The following is a 17041-nucleotide window of genomic DNA, read 5'->3' on the forward strand; positions in this document are numbered from 1 at the left end:
AGCAGAAAGTTCCCAATCATAAGAAGAAAGAATTCACATCTGAAATGAATTTTAGATAATTCAAAGAAAATTCTTGCATAGTAACATAGGTGTCAAGGCTCCACAAAGGCCACGAGTGTGATTGGGGTTCGAAGGGAAGGTTGTCCCTCGTGGGGGTCTTGAGGGCGATAATCCCGAAAAGCCTGAAACAGCCTCACATGGAAAATTTAGATTTTTAACACAAAATAGATCTGGTTTTGAATAGTCTCCCTCCATGTTTACTTTTTGTGACGTTTATTCATGCGGTAGAAATAGTACGTTGCACCGGTGAATGTAAAAGCTGTATTATACGGTATGAAAACACCGTGTCAACGTCTCCTCGCATGTTTGATTCAATAATTTTCTACGAAAAAATAATTGACTGCTTTATTTCTTTAAAATGTGTGTGACCTTGAATAGTAGGTGTGTGAGAGTGATCTAGGGCCGAAATGCGTGTGACACACGCGCAATTCGTGTGTCTTGACAGGTATGTAGTAAGTTTTGTTTGGCATATAGATAGATGGCAATAAAACAGTGTGCAGAGTACTTGAACTGGCTCTGTACAAGATCAAGCCTTCACAAATTCAGCTAAAACTTTAAACGGTCAAAATTGTCCATCATATTTTTTGTCAGGAGCATAACTAAATAACCATGCAAGGTATTGACTTAAAACTTGGCATGTAGGTAGGTATAGATAAGAGGATGTTCAGAGCACGTGGATGGATCTCAACCAGACTTGGTCTGGAGGGCCTCTTTGTAATTTTTGAGCCATTGAGATGCCATGAGGTCAAGGTCAATGTAAGAGATACAAAAAAAATATTTTTCACTGGGAACATTAAAAAGGTGGTTTCCAGTTATATCTTTAGTTAGGATTGAAGTACTGTCACCAAACTTTACTAAAAATAGAAAAATGATTCCCACTCAATCACTCTAATAGGAAATGAGGTTTGTAATGGAACTTTGTATGTATGTATTTTAATACGACAGAAAGGTATTAGAATTGTCTTAGTGGTTACTAGGGTCATGTCACTGTTAGGTCAAGGTCACTGTTCGTAGAAATAGGAAATGTTTGATAAACCAGGTTTTTGGGGTATTTCCACATCTTATCACTCTTGTTTATTTCTGTTTCACATAAAGTCTACTGAATGTAGCATGATTAAAAATACACTGTAATGAAAAAAATTGTCTCTCTAAATCTGAATTCATGGGAAAAGGTTACAAGTAAGGATTTCATATGGACAGAGATATCATGCACCTGTGAGTAAATATTCCCCCTACACCTTCACATGACTGATGATTAGATAATAATCGAATGTAGTTCACAATGTGTTTAACATTTTCTTTGGATGTTACATTATACATAAAGGAAAAAAAGGTAATTATGTGTAGAGGTATAATTGCCCTGTTTCATAGATTTTCTTTCAAAAATGTAGACATAAATGAATAAAAATTTAGGCTTTTCTGTTTAAAATACAAACTAAAATAAGAGAGTGTTTACATGGAAGAGTTTTTTACCTAAGGGTGGGGTCGGGTGGGCATATAATTCCTAGCCACTTAGCATAACAGAATTTTTATTAAACTTCAACAGGTAAGTCTCGTTTAATCTTTCAATTCTACTATGCTAAGTGGCCTATCAGAATTATATGAGATTTTTTAGAGTCCATGTAAACACAGACAACAATTCATATATATAAGGGAAAGTATCGTAAACTTCTGTATTTTATTTATACTGACAACCAATTTTAAATCATCATAGGATATTATCGCGTATAAATGTAATTATCAATTTTTGTGACCGGCTAACAGTACCCGGCAGTTTTCAGCACCGTGTCTATTAGTATATGTAATGCCGCTAAACTACATGATGCTGACTGAATGTTGTGAGGTTTAAATGTGTTTCTATACCACCTAATTTCAAAAACGTTTTGATCCATCTTGCAATTGTTGCCTTTGTAACTGGTTTGTAAGGTTTACAGTATGAAATGAAGAATTGTGTATCTGCCTTTGCTCTTAAATGTTTGGTAACTTCTATATAGCATTTTAATGCTTCCACTACACAAAGGTTTGTATTTGGTGTAAATTCTTGAATAAAAAGTTCCTGTAAATGTGTTTTTGTGTTTGACTGTTTCAGTAAATCTCCGATTCTAATTTTCACAGCATTATCTTCAAATATGATGTTTCTAATATCTATGAAGAACAGTTTTTGACAACGCTGTCCTGTAGTGAATCCCAACAGAGTAACCACTTTATAAGATAATGACATAAGATCCAAATTCCTGTTACAGCCAAGGGGTGCAATATACTTCAACACCTTTTCAGTTCCTGCGCAAATATTGCATAGGGTGTAAAAATTCATCATTTGAACAGGACTTGTGCATTGTGATTTGATGAATGATGGCTTATAATTCTTGACATCAATTGTTAGATGAAATACAATGGCAATTTAGGACGCAGTAAACAGTTTTCAGAGCTTCTTGGACTACAGTCCCCTTCTGCATTTTAAAAACCTCGTCCTAAAGTCTGTAAGCACATACCGAAAATACAAATATTGCAACATTAACATGACTATATGTATCTCATTGCAAACCATCAGTAGTACGTTTTCAGTTTATATGCCCTGACTTTTGTGCTCACCTAGTTGTGAAAGTAGATGAAAGTAGGCTTAATTTGTCAATTTTTTAATCCCCGCAGAAAAATTCTTGCAAATAATATAAACACTTTCTGCTACATGGTTTCTTACTCTTATAACACTGTGAAATCTGAGGGAATTGTTTGTCAGTACACAATTTCTGAAGGATACTTGCTGGTGCATTCTTTCTGAGGGATATTTACCTGTACATTCCTTCAGAGGGATATTTGAGTGTGCATACCTTCTAGGGGATATCTGCCTGTACATCCCTTCTGAGGGATATTTGCTGATGCATTCTTTCTGAGGGATATTTGCTGCCTGTACATTCCTTCCGTGGGATATTTGTGTGTAAATACCTTCTGAGGGATATTTGCCAGTACATTCCTTCCGAGGGATATTTGCCTGTACATACCTTCTGAGGGATATTTGCCTGAAAATTCCTTCTGAGGGATATTTTCCTGTACATACTCCTGTGGAACTTCATAGGAAAATTCACTTTCAAGAGGAGATATGTATATTGTCTTCATGTTCTTGTTTGATGATTTTTCACTAAATTACTGTCCTTTGATTATTCAACAGTAGTATACTATAGTAAAGTTCTTGTCCAGAGTATTTCTTAGCAACCAATGGTTGGAATTTAGCCAAACTTCATAGGAAGCTTTACTATCAAGAGGAGATTCGCATAATATCTTCTTGTTCAGATATTGCCTTTTGATTATTCAACATTAGTATACTGTAGTAATATTCTTGTCCAGATTATTCCTTGGCAAGCACATGTTGGACTGTAGCTGGACTTCATAGGAAGCTTTTCTATGAAGAGGAGATAAGAGGCATATTTTCTTCATGTTCCGGTTGGGTAATTTTTCACTGAGTTATTACCCTTTAATTATTCAACATTATTATACTATAGTACCATTTCTTGTGCGAAGTGGTCCTCACCAACCACTGGCTGGAAATCATCGAAACTTCATAAGAAGCTTTACTTCCAAGAGGAGACTTAATGTTCTGGTCGGATGATTTTTCACTGATTTATTACCCTTTAATTATTCAACATTATTATACTATAGTACCATTTCTTGTGCGAAGTGGTCCTCACCAACCACTGGCTGGAAATCATCGAAACTTCATAAGAAGCTTTACTTCCAAGAGGAGACTTAATGTTCTGGTCGGATGATTTTTCACTGATTTATTGCCCTTTTAGTATTCAGCACAGTATACTATAGTACCATTTCTTCTCTGGATTATTTCTCAGCAACCATCAAAACTTCATAGGAAGCTTCATTCCCAAAAGGACATGTGCATATTGTCTTCATGTTCCGTTTGGATGATTTTTCATTGAGTTATTGCCCTTTGATTATTCAACATTAGTATACTATAATACCATTTCTTGTCTGGATTATTCTTCAGCAACCATTGGCTGGAGTTCATCGAAAGTTCATTGGAAACTTTACTCCTAAGAGGACTTCATGTTTCAGTTGGATGATTTTCACTGAGTTATTGCCCTTGGATTATACAACATTAGTAAATTATAGCACCATCCTAGTCAGGAGTATTTCTCAACAACCACTGGCTGTAATTCAGCAGAAATTCATAGGATGCTCTACTTTCAAGAGGAGGTGTGCATATTATCTTCATGTTTCGGTGGAATGATTTTTCAATGCGATATTGCCCTATGGTTATTCAACATTAGTAGACTATATGTGTTCAGTCAATAAATTCCACTTTTGCTCTTGTAATATGCAATAATCATATTTCGGGGAGCATCCATCAGTATTACAGATATTTTCTTGTTTTTAAGTGTGGTGAAAGATGAACGATTTGAATGTTTTGTTTTCTTTTCTTGCAGGTCTCCATGAAGTGAAACAATAACCAAGGAACAAGGTGTAGTTATAGCAGTGATATACTGGTACACTTTTTCCATCATGGCATACATCATTAGGATACGGTCATGTCAGTTTGACCTGAGATCAATCACCGTGGAACCAGTCGTGTTCCTGTATATGTTTACATCTTTTCTAACTCTTGTCACCTTCCAGGCTCTAACATATGAAAAAGTATGTAAACAGCATTACAATACAACAGTTTGTGCAAACCTTGAAAATAAAACTTTTGAAGTTGAAGAAGAATTTGTTCAGAAGACAACATCATCCTGGATATTGTACACTAACCTGGCACTAGGGTTGCCTTCACTAGTTATTGTGGTGCTGTTCCTTGGTCCGTGGGGAGACAGAGTTGATAGAAAGATTCCTGTTATCTGCCCTTTGATTGGTGGCATACTTGCAACGGTTAGTAACATTGTTAATTCAGTATATATTGATGCTCCACTTCCATATATACTCATTGGACCATTTCTGAATGGACTTGCAGGCAGTTTTATTGCTGTATTAATGGCTGTGTACAGTTACATTGCTCATGTTTCAACACCAGCTTACAGAACTATAAAAATCGGTATCTTGGAGGCAATGATTTTTTTGTCGGGAACTGTTGGAACGGCATTGTCTGGTGTCATCCTTGATCAGACTAGTTACGTATTTGTGTTTAGTTTGATAGCAGGGATAATGATTCTGGCTTTGTTATACACTATAGTGTGGGTAGATAGCATCAAGCCTGAAAGTACCCCAGACACAAACAAGGAAGTGAAAAATTGTTGCCAGTCTTTTCTTTTGGCTTCAGTTAAAGACGTCTTTCTGTGTGTGTATGATAAACGGAGAAGTAAGAACTTCATTCAGCTTGCGCTACTGAATGTTGTTATTTTCGTCTTGATGCTTGTCTCAGTAGGTAAGAATTCATTTATACACATTTTGAACTCTGCATTCCAAACTTAAATCATAATGGTAACTTAGGTGTTTTCCGTAGCTCGCCTATGCACAAAGTGCTTAAGGTGAGCTGTTATGGTTGCCCTGTGTCCGTCATATGTTGTCAGTAGTTTTTAGCTCCACTATTCGGAGAATAGGGGTGCTATTCTACTCGCCCCGGCATCGATGTGTCACTTTCTTGGTTAAAGTTTTTCGGCAACCTTTGTTTTTCTGTCATATCTTTGTTACTATTTCTTATATCTTACTGTAACTTCACATAAACATTGCCCAGCATACAAACAAAATATGTGCAGGGGCTGGGCCCATTATACCCAAGGTCAAGATCACCAAGGTGTTATACTTGGGTTATTTTTAAGGTTAAAGTTTTTCGGCAACCTTTGTATTTCTGTCATATCTTTGTTACTATTGCTTATATCTTACTGTAACTTCACATAAACATTGTCCAGCATACAAATAAAGTATGTGCAGGGGCTGGGCCCATTATACCCAAGGTCAAGGTCACCAAGTTGTCTTACTTGGAATTATTTTCATGAAGTTTTTTGAAAGCTTTGTTTATAGACATATCTTTGGTACTTTAAAAGATAATGACTTGAAATTAATAACATTTCTTTATAATCATCATCTGCATGTGTGGTTACAATCCCCATAACTCTAATTGTATTTTTGACAGAATTATGACTCTTTCATACTTAAAGTTTTTTGGCAATCTTCACTTTCTGGATATAACTTTAGTACAATATAAGATAATGACTTGAAACTTAAAATGTATCTTTATCATCATCATCTGCATGTGTGGTAACAATCCCCATAACTCTGATTTGTATTTTTGACCAAATTATGCCCCTTTCATACTTAATTATTTTTTTTTAAATTGAGACATAAATTCATTTTACTGTCAAATTGCCGAATAGTGGAGCACGCTGTGTACTGTTAACACTCTACAGGTCACAATTTTGACCCGATCTTAATGAAACTTGGTCAGAATGTTTCCCTTAAGAAATTGTTGAGTGAATTAATACTCAAGAGGTCACATTTTCTTAATATTCTTAAAAAATCTTTGAGTATTTGTCTCTATGCAGGTGTTTTTTTAGCTCATCTGAGCCAAAGGCTCATGGTGAGCTTTTGTGACCGCTCAATGTCCGTCGTGCGACGTGCGTCGTCCGTCAACATTTTCTAAAAAAATCTTCTTCTTGAAAACCACTGGGCAGAATTACACCAAACTTCACAGGAATGATCCTTGGATGGCCCCCTTTCAAAATTTTTCAAAGAATTGAATTCCATGCATAACTCTGGTTGCCATGGCAATCGAAAGGAAAAACTTTAAAAATCTTGTCTGAAACCTCAAGGCTTAGAGCCTTGATATTTGGCTTGTGACCATCTAATGGTCCTCTATGAAGATTGTTCAAATTGTGCCCCTGGGGTGAAAAGAGGCCCCACCCCGGGGGTCCAAAGTTTTACATAGACTTATATCGAAGAAAACTTTAAAAATCTTCTCGTCTACAACCACAAGACCTAGGCCTTTGATATTTGGTATGTAGCATTGCCTTATGGTCCTCTACCAAAATTGTTCAAATTATTAACCTGGGGTGAAAAGAGGCCCTGCCCCGGGGGTCTCAAGTTTTACATAGACTTATGTAGGAAAAAAACTTTAAAAATCTTCTTGTCTGAAACTGCAAGGCATTGGCTTTTGGTATTTGGTATGTTGTCTTGCCTAGTGTTCCTCTTCCAAAATTGTTAAAATTATGCTCCTGGGTTGAAAAGAGGCCCTGCCCTGGGGGTCCCAAGTTTAACATAGACGTATGTAGGAAAAAAAATATCTTCTTGTCTGAAAGTTCAAGGCCTAGGCCTTTGATATTTGGTATGTAGCATTGCCTAGTGGACCTCTAACACGATTGTTCAAATTATGCCCCTGGGGTGAAAAGAGGCTCCGCCCTGGGGGTCACTTGTTATATTTCTTATATAAGAAAAATTACTTCGAAAATTATCAGATCGTATTTTCTAGACTTTTTAAGTATAATTACCTGATGACCCCAGGTGATTAGGGGTCACCTTACTGTGACCTTGACCTACTGACCTACTTTCTTGTCTTTTAAGATACAGCCTTGAAATTTGGATGACATCTACAGTTTTGCACACCGATCCTAAAACTGACTTTCAGTGACCATGAATATGACTTCTTAATATTTAAGCATCAGTTTGTTATTTGAAACATGTGGCTCATATTACTCAGGTGAGCGATTCAGGGTCATCATGACCCTCTTGTTTGTCTTAAGAAACTAAGGGTGATAATTGGTGTGTCCCCCTAGAAAATAATTCCCCAAATGAAAAAAAATCCCCAAGAAATGAATTTCCCCCTCAACAATTAATCTATTTTTGTGTTAAAAATATTTAATGCTGTAATTCTGCTAAATTATTTAAGTTTAATTGTTCTTAACTGTCGAATATCAACCTTTTTTGTTGATGATGCATCCATGTGCCCATACAGTCCATCAATGGACCTGCTCCGCCTATTTGTACAGATTTATTACGGCGAGTGTCAGGAGTTAATGCCGTATTTTATGTCCCACATGCCTATTTATGTATAAACAACTTCAATATGTCTCATAACTGGAGAAATTACAATAAAAAATGACATTATCTAATGTTAGAAATACAAAGGCAGTATCCAGTTACTTCGTTTAACCCCAGATATCAATTTATTTGCCAACAGACCATAATTTCAATGTTTCCGTACCCAAATATACAGCGTCCGAATCTTGATCTTGTCAATTCAGTATACAGTAGATGCACTCATGCGGATCAATTACCATAGCAAGTCTATGGGTCGGCATTAAATCTCCCGCATTGAGTGTACACACACATTGAACAGGGCTAGACACTAACTTTTTCCCAGTGGTGGTCCGAAGGACCAGCAGCTTTTGCAAACTGATGGTCCGACAGAATTTCAGGTGGTCCTACCTAGATGGATGCTTTTTTTTTTTTTTAAGTTAACGCAACCAGTAACATATGAGACCCACTCTTCTTCCATGGAGTACTTTTTACAAACACTCAAAACGTGACTTTTATATTATTATTTTGAAAAACATCTGCCGTTCAATTAATGAAAATAATTTGAAAATCAAAATTTAAAATAAAGATGTCAATAAAGAAGATTTTTTTCAGCAATTCATATTTTAAGTTGTCTTATTTTGCACATTGCAGGCCATATATGAAAAGTGGGTGGGGTCTGGTGCCTTTTCTCGAAAAATGCTTCAAAATAAAAGCTTTTTTTGCAACAGTTGTCATTTTTTCTTAAATGCAGAGTTTTATTGACTTTTTATTAAGATTGCACTAGAAAATCTCGTTAAAAATGTCCAAAAATCACGGCCGTGAAAACGGGTGACAAATTATGGAAAACGAAACTAACATTAAATTCTAGTTAAAATACGTGTTATAAAATCCTTTTTTTTCCATTATACCTATTGAATGCTTATAATTTCTGCTTATTTAAAGCATTTTTAATTGTTTTGGCCCAAACAAAGCCTCGGTAATGATAATAAATGAAATAAAATGCTATAGATCGTAACTGCCGACCGGCTCATATAAACGTGTCAAGCACATAAAATAAATGATTTTAGTTTTCAGTAATGATCGGCAAGACACATAACAATACAGCATAAGCTGTATACTGCTAATTAACAAGTTTTACAAACACGATAATAGACTGTTTTTCGCATTGTTTATCAATTAACTTTAAACAATAAACGCTTATGATAATGACAGGCATTATAATTGTACTGAATACAAACCACAAGATGACAATGTGTCAGTCGGCTCGTAGCGTGATTGACATATTACAGTTGCTAGTTAATATACGACGCTCCGCCTACTGTCATACTTCCGCTTATGGTGACAAACAATATTTAAATTCATCGGGATTTTGATTGGCACAGGGGCAGAACTTTCAAACTCGAGACAATTTCCGCGGGTCAAGCTAATGCAAGGGGCATTTTCTGTGCGGGTCAGATACAAGTTTTTCTCGATATTTGCATTACATCCGGGCATTCCAAATTTCAAGAAAAAACACACAGGGAAATCCAAATTCTATTTTTAAACTGCTGTACTTTGGTACCGTGAACAATTCAATGTTTATTAATTTATTTTAAAAATGACTTGCTTGTAATTTTCGGTGGTCCATCAGACCACACAGATACGAGTAGTTGATGGTCCTACCAGAAAAGCACTGGTCTCGGACCAGCGGACCAGCGTTAGTGTCGAGCCCTGATTGAATGTACACTATTAAATCTTTGTTAAACCTAACCCTAACCTTTAGTCAGTATATAGTACACTCAATATGTGCGTACATCCAATAGGGGCGATTTAATGTTGACGGATGTCTATGAAGGACTGTGACTGGGACAATCTTGTCAATGCCTTTAAAGATGAAATAAAGAGGCATGCCACTTTAAATCAAGAAATTGTTTACAGTTTCTGAAAATATAATGTGTGACCCGAACTTCTTCTTTATGTTGTTCAAATCTGAAAAAAAATTATTCCCAAAATTTATAAGAAGTGTGCTAATTTTTCCCCTCTTAAAAGGCCAGGGACCCTTCCCCAAGTCATAAAAAAAAAACTTGTTATGAAATCTAGGTCAGTTTTGAAACTTGATGATCAAAAGTGAAAAACTGAGTCACTAAGGTAAGTTATAGAAAGAACTTGTTAAACACACTAGATGCCACTTTTTCTTCTTGATCTTCATAAAACTTTATCAGATTGTATGTCTATTCAGTCTCAGGTTCAGCTTAAAAATGCATTGCCAGGGTCCAAAACAAGGTCATTCAAAGGGTCATCGAGGCGACACTTTCTACCTGTTTTTCATGATGGCAGTGTTTAGGGTGCTCTGTGCTTCTGGGAAATCTACCCTTACCTTATAATTATTTTTCTTGAACCATAGTTAGAATGTTTGCCTGTATGAAACATAGTAAATATGTAACTGGGTTATCCTAGGTCTAAAACTGTGTCTAAAACTAGGTCAGTAGGTTAAATCTTAGAAAAGCCTTCTTAACCCACCAGATGCCACATTTTCCACCTGATCTTTATGAAACCTGTTCAGACTGTGTTTAGTTTTACTGAAGTTGAGATCAGCTTTTATTTTGGGTCATTTAAGGTAAAAAAAAAAAACTTCATCAGTAGGCCAAATCATGAAAAATTTGACCTTATTAACACCTTGGAAGTCCACATTTCAGCCCATTTTTAGCTCAACTATTCGAAGAATAAGTAGAGCTATCCTACTCACCACGGCGTCTGCATCGGCGTCTGCATCACACCCTGGTTAAGTTTTTCGTACCAGTCCACATTTTGACAAAGTCTTTTGAGATAAAGCTTTGAAACTTTCAACACTTGTTTACCATCACCATGTCCAGTTATAGGCAAGAGTACATAACTCTGTCAAGCATTTTGACTGAATTATGGCCCCTTTTGACTTAGAAATCTTGGTTAAATTTTTCGTACCAGTCCACATTTTGACAAAGTCTTTTGAGATAAAGCTTTGAAACTTTCAACACTTGTTTACCATCTCAATGTCCAGTTGTAGGCAAGAGTACATAACTCCATCAAGCATTTTGACTAAATTATGGCCCCTTTTGACTTAGAAATCTTTGTTAAGTTTTTCGTACCAGTTTATATTTTGTGTAAAGTGTTTGACATATGGCTTTGAAACTTTTATATCTTGTTCAGTATAATAGTCTCTATCAATAGGCAAGAGTACGTAACTCTATCATCTTTTTTGGCTGAATTATTGCCCTTTTTGAACTTGGAAATTGGTTCTGTTTTATATATGTCCATGTTTTGTCAAGACTATTTGACATATGGCTTTTAAACTTTAAACACTTGTTTATCATTATGATTTCCATCTGTAGGCAAGAGTACATAACTCTGACAACTATTTTGACTGAATTATGGCCCTTTTTGGACTTTGAAATTTGTTCAGTTTTTCTTACAAGTCAGCGTTTTGTCAAAACTATTTGAACTGTGGCTTTGAAACTTTTAACACTAGTTTATCAACATGATTTCCATCTGTAGGCAAGAGTACATAACTCTGTCAACTATTTTGACTGAACTATGGCCCTTTTTGGACTTGGAAATTAGTTAAATTTTTCATATAAGTCCATGTTTTGCCTAACATGTAACTTAACATATTTGCCATCATGGTCACACATTGCCATTTAGTGCAAGACTAATCGAAATCCACAAATACAGGAACATTTTTAGCTCGACTATTCGAAGAATAAGTAGAGCTATCCTACTCACCACGGCGTCGGCGTCGGCGTTGGCGTCACACCCTGGTTAAGTTTTTCGTACCAGTCCACATTTTGACAAAGTCTTTTGAGATAAAGCTTTGAAACTTTCAACACTTGTTTACCATCACCATGTCCAGTTATAGGCAAGAGTACATAACTCTGTCAAGCATTTTGACTGAATTATGGCCCCTTTTGACTTAGAAATCTTGGTTAAGTTTTTCGTACCAGTTCATATTTTGGCGAAGTCTTTTGAGATAAAGCTTTGAAACTTTCAACACTTGTTTACCATCACCATGTCCAGTTGTAGGCAAGAGTACATAACTCCATCAAGCATTTTGGTTGAATTATTGCCCCTTTTTTACTTAGAAATCTTGGTTAAGTTTTTCGTACCAGTCTACATTTTGACAAAGTCTTTTGAGATAAAGCTTTGAAACTTTCAACACTTGTTTACCATCACCATATCCAGTTGTAGGCAAGAGTACATAACTCCATCAAGCATTTTGGCTGAATTATGGCCCCTTCTGACTTAGAAGTCTTGGTTAAGTTTTTCGTACCAGTTTATATTTTGTGTAAAGTGTTTCACATAATATTATGGCTTTGAAACTTTTATATCTTGTTCAGTATTATAGTCTCTGTCAATAGGCAAGAGTACATAACTCTGTCATCTTTTTTGGCTGAATTATGGCCCTTTTTGAACTTGGAAATTGGTTCTGTTTTTGTATATGTCCATGTTTTGTCAAGACTATTTGACATATGGCTTTTAAACTTTAAACACTTGTTTATCATTATTATTTCCATCTGCAGGCTAGAGTACATAACTCTTGACAACTATTTTGTCTGAATTATGGCCCTTTTTTGGACTTTGAAATTTTTGTCAAAATATTTGAACTGTGGCTTTGAAACTGTTAACACTAGTATATCAACATGATTTCCATCTGTAGGCAAGTGTACATAACTCTGTCAACTATTTTGACTGAATTATGACCCTTTTTGGACTTGGAAATTAGTTAAACTTTTCATACAAGTCTCTGTTTGTCTAACATATAACTTAATAACATATTTGCCATCATGGTCACACATTGCCACTTAGTGCAAGACTAATCGAAATCCACAAATACAGGAAAATTTTTTGTTTAATCCATTTTTTTCTTTTGTCTGAAAATCTATGGAAATATTTTGACCCCATTCTTCAATCAATTCTTCGAATAGTCGAGCGCGCTGTCAGCCGACAGCTCTTGTTTGTTTAATCCATTTTTTTGTTTAGTCTGATAATCTGTGGAAATATTTTGACCCCATTCTTCAATCAATTCTTCGAATAGTCAAGAGCGCTGTCATCCGACAGCTCTTGTTCATGGAACTTTGTCACAATGTTTGTCCTTAATAAAATCTAGGTTAAGTTCCAAACCTTGTTTACTGAGGTCAAAAATGAGGCCACTAGGTCAATTCAATGAAATAAAAACATACTAGAGGGCACTTTGTACTTGGTCTTCATGAATTTTCTGCTGAATGTCTATAAAATATAAGTGAAATTCGAAACTCAGTCAGTTTCAGTCAAAAACTAGGTTACTAGGTTAAATCATGGAAAAACTTGATTGACTTTTTTTACCTGATTTACATAAAACATGGTCAGAAGGTTTGTTGTTATGAAATCTACGTCAAATTGGATACTAGGTTTTCTGGGGTAGGAACTAGGTCAGGTGAGCAGTACAGGGTCTTCATTGCCTTCTTGTTTGTAATTAAATTTTTAAATTAACTATAATTTAAGTGAAGTCATTAATATTCATAGGAGATTAATTTAACTGAATTCAGTCGACAGATTCAAATCCCAAACCTTTTTAGCTCAGTGGAGCACATTGTTGGGCCTCTAAAGGGCATGGTCCCTTTTCCCTATATGTATACAGCAGAAACTTAAAGAAAAATCTAATCTTGTCAGAAACGACTGTCCCTGTTATTTCACAGAACTGTTTCTTGGGTGACACTTTATGAGAATTGTTCAAGTAAACATGGCCACCTGGGGCTGGGTGGGCAAGTTTCCAAATATTTCCTTTTTTTACGTAATTTTTAGATGTGGAAGCTTGGAGAGTAATCAATGCCCTTATGTTAACATTCAAATTTGTGATAATTTTCTATATTTTTGCATACTAGCATTCTGGTTGAAATTTAAATTTAATGCTACTGAAATCAAATTACTTCACCGTTTCATTTCTTAATATAGGTCTGGTTCAGTAATTAAGCCAATATAAATGTTGCACAATTTAAGTTGTAAAATCTTAGTTTAGTGTACTTTAACTTTAGAATGTACATGTGGTCTGTTGCAAGTGGTTAAGAGTTTCACCTTCACTGTTGTTAGAAGGACTTAATGAACATTTTATATATTTCTTTTACATATTGCTACTCCGCCTGTAAACCTTATGCAGTTGTATAATAGCTGAAATCTGTTACAGGTGAAGCAGATATACTTTTGATTTACACGCGACGTCGCCCATTTGAATGGTCTCAGACTACGTATGCACTTTATAGAGGTTTAGAATCTTTTCTTCGTGGTATAGCAGTGCTGACTCTTCTTCCAATTCTGAAGAGACAGTTCAAGACAAGGGACACAACTTTCATGATTTTAGGTCTTGTTTCTAAAACTGCAGCTCTTGTTGTGCTTGGAGTTGGCAATTCTACAGCTGTACTGTTTATAGGTTTGTATATTTATTCTATATTATAGTATAAGTGTACATAATAATTGAGCCGTGCCATGAGAAAACCAACATAGTGGGTTTGCGACCAGCATGGATCCAGACCAGCCTGCGCATCCGCGCAGTCTGGTCAGGATCCATGCTGTTCGCCAGCAGTTTCTCCAATTCCAATAGGCTTTAAAAGCGAACAGCATGGATCCTGACAAGACTGCGCAGATGCGCAGGCTGGTCTGGATCCATGCTGGTCGCAAACCCACTATGTTGGTTTTCTCATGACACGGCTCATATTTAGAAAATTACAACATTGACAAACACATTGCAAAGATGCAGACACGTAACACACCTAGATTTAGACCCTACCTTCATTTTGTTACCTGTATTTGCATTGGGCTTTGCTTGAATGCTCATTGCTGAAATATGATTCATTCCTTAACAGATAAAAACAAAGTCTATTATTGTCCGTAAGTATTGACCTGGCACTCATGAATATTCCGTATATTTCTGTAAATTAATCTTCGGTTTCCGAACCTAAATAGCGTTACTACTAAATATTTCATATATCATTCTTAATTGATATACTGTCGCAAGTACAGGTAGCTATGCAGACAAAGCGTTTAGCTACCAATATCAGGGTTGTGGGTTCGAGTCCTACGTCTGACCATATCTTTTTTCCCCAGATTTTATATGCAGACTTTCTACTTATTTGATCAAACGTATCGTGATATTTATGGTTCATTTATTAACAGTAATCATATTGACGCGTTGTAAAAATATGAAATAAGATTATTTTAAAGGTATCTTAGATAAAAAGACAAATTACCTGTCACCAGCGTTCCAGAAAATAAATAGTACAAGAGAAAACAATTAAAATTCATGAAATATGATACATAAAATAATTTTAAAGATAACATTACAATACAATTAATTGAAAAAAAACATATACATTTCTTAGTGATTTCGAACCCGTAGTAACGTGCGTTGAAGTCAGGCAACTTACCTCTACGCCACCGTGTCATCGATGTACTTTTCATGTTACTTTAGTAATGTAGATACTTTCAGGATACAAATTTTGCGTAAATTAACGAAAACGCCCAAAAAATATTGGCGAAGATTAATGAGTGCCAGGTCAATACTAACGGACAATAACTTTGTCTTATTTCAGACATTACAGTTAAGATTAGCCCGTTTGCTCAAACAACACAAAAATAGGCAAACTTGTCAAAAAAATTAAGAAATATTCCAATATTACTCTTGCATGAAAACATATTTGTTACATAATTATACCCCTGGATACAAAGTATATCGATGCTGTATTGAATCAGTATTCTTGTCCACTCAATATTTTCTTAAAATTACATCAGACTTCACAAAAGTGATCATTGCCAAGCCTACATGTAGTTGAGCATTTCATGGGCATGTACTGGTTTGGTGTTTTGCAGCAGGGTATGGCTCTTGATTCACCAAATTTTATGATGTTTTAGGCACTTCCTTTATCATAAGACAGATTTTCACCAAATCTTAAGGAGTTGTTAATGCCAAACCTAGTTATACATATCATCAGCGTGTTCTGGTTGAGTGAATTCAGCAGAGTTATGGCCCTTGATTTGTCATATTTTAGAGTGTTTACACTACTTGCTGTATACAATTAGGCTGAATTTCACCAAATTTCATTAGTGATAAGTGTGAAGCATAATAGTGCATATTATTGTCTTGATCTGAATAAATTATTTTCAGCAGAGTCATGACCTTTTGAGCCGTGCCATGAGAAAACCAACAAAGTGGCTTTGCGACCAGCATGGATCCAGACCAGCCTGCGCATCCGCGCAATCTGCTCAGGATCCATGCTTTTTGCTATCAGTTTCTCTAATTCCAATAGGCTTTGAAAGCGTACAGTGTGGATCCTGACCAGACTGCGCAGATGCACAGGCTGGTCTGGATCCATGCTGGTCGCAAAGCCACTATGTTGGTTTTCTCATGGCGCAGCTCTTTTGTTTGTCAAATTCTCTGATTTGTGATACTTCTCCTATTCCACAGCCAAGCCTAATTGTGTCTTTCGGTGGAATGTGGTTCATTGATTTTCTTTGGAGTTATGTTCCTTAATTTGTGGCATTTTACAGTTTCTGTTGATGAGTGGTGGGAGACATTATGTTTTTATGCCCCCGAAGGGAGGCATATTAGTTTTCAACTGTCCCTTTGTTAGTCACAATGTTAACTTTTTGCATGAAGGCACTTTACTCGCAAACCACTGCACCCAGGACCTTCAAACTTCACATGCTGATAGTACTCATTGAGTACACGCCTCCAACTGACCTTGGGGTCATCAGGTCAAAGGTCAAGGTCACAGGGGCCAATGTCAACTTTTTGCATGAAGGCACTTTACTCGCCAACCACTGCACCCAGGACCTTCAAACTTCACATGCTGATAGTACTTACTGAGTACACGACCCCTACTGACTTTGGGGTCACCGGGTCAAAGGTCAAGGTCACAGGGGCCAACGTTAACTTTTTGCATGAAGGCACTTTACTCGCGAACCACTGCACCCAGGACCTTTAAACTTCACAGGCTGATAATACTCACTGAATACAGGACCCCTACTGACTTTGGGGTCACCAGGT

General features: G+C 36.2%; 1 protein-coding gene across 6 annotated transcripts in view; it reads left to right on the forward strand.

Moving 5' to 3' along the window:
• LOC123545033 (proton-coupled folate transporter-like) overlaps positions 1–17041 on the forward strand; it is a 56047-nt gene that overhangs the window by 21680 nt on the left and 17326 nt on the right. For 4 of the 6 annotated variants that reach the window (XM_045331271.2, XM_045331269.2, XM_045331268.2 and 1 more), the window contains exons 2-3: positions 4494–5425; positions 14186–14428. In XM_045331271.2, the coding sequence (XP_045187206.2) occupies positions 4570–5425; positions 14186–14428 (1099 nt within the window). In that variant the 5' untranslated portion in view covers positions 4494–4569. Of the gene's footprint in view, positions 1–1320; positions 1394–4055; positions 4264–4493; positions 5426–14185; positions 14429–17041 lie in introns of those variants that run through there. The other 2 variants (XM_045331270.2, XM_045331267.2) reach the window with 2 other exon arrangements.

The sequence above is a fragment of the Mercenaria mercenaria genome, chromosome 1 (genome assembly GCF_021730395.1).
Source record: "Mercenaria mercenaria strain notata chromosome 1, MADL_Memer_1, whole genome shotgun sequence".
In the NCBI taxonomy this organism is placed as follows: Eukaryota; Metazoa; Mollusca; class Bivalvia; order Venerida; family Veneridae; genus Mercenaria; species Mercenaria mercenaria.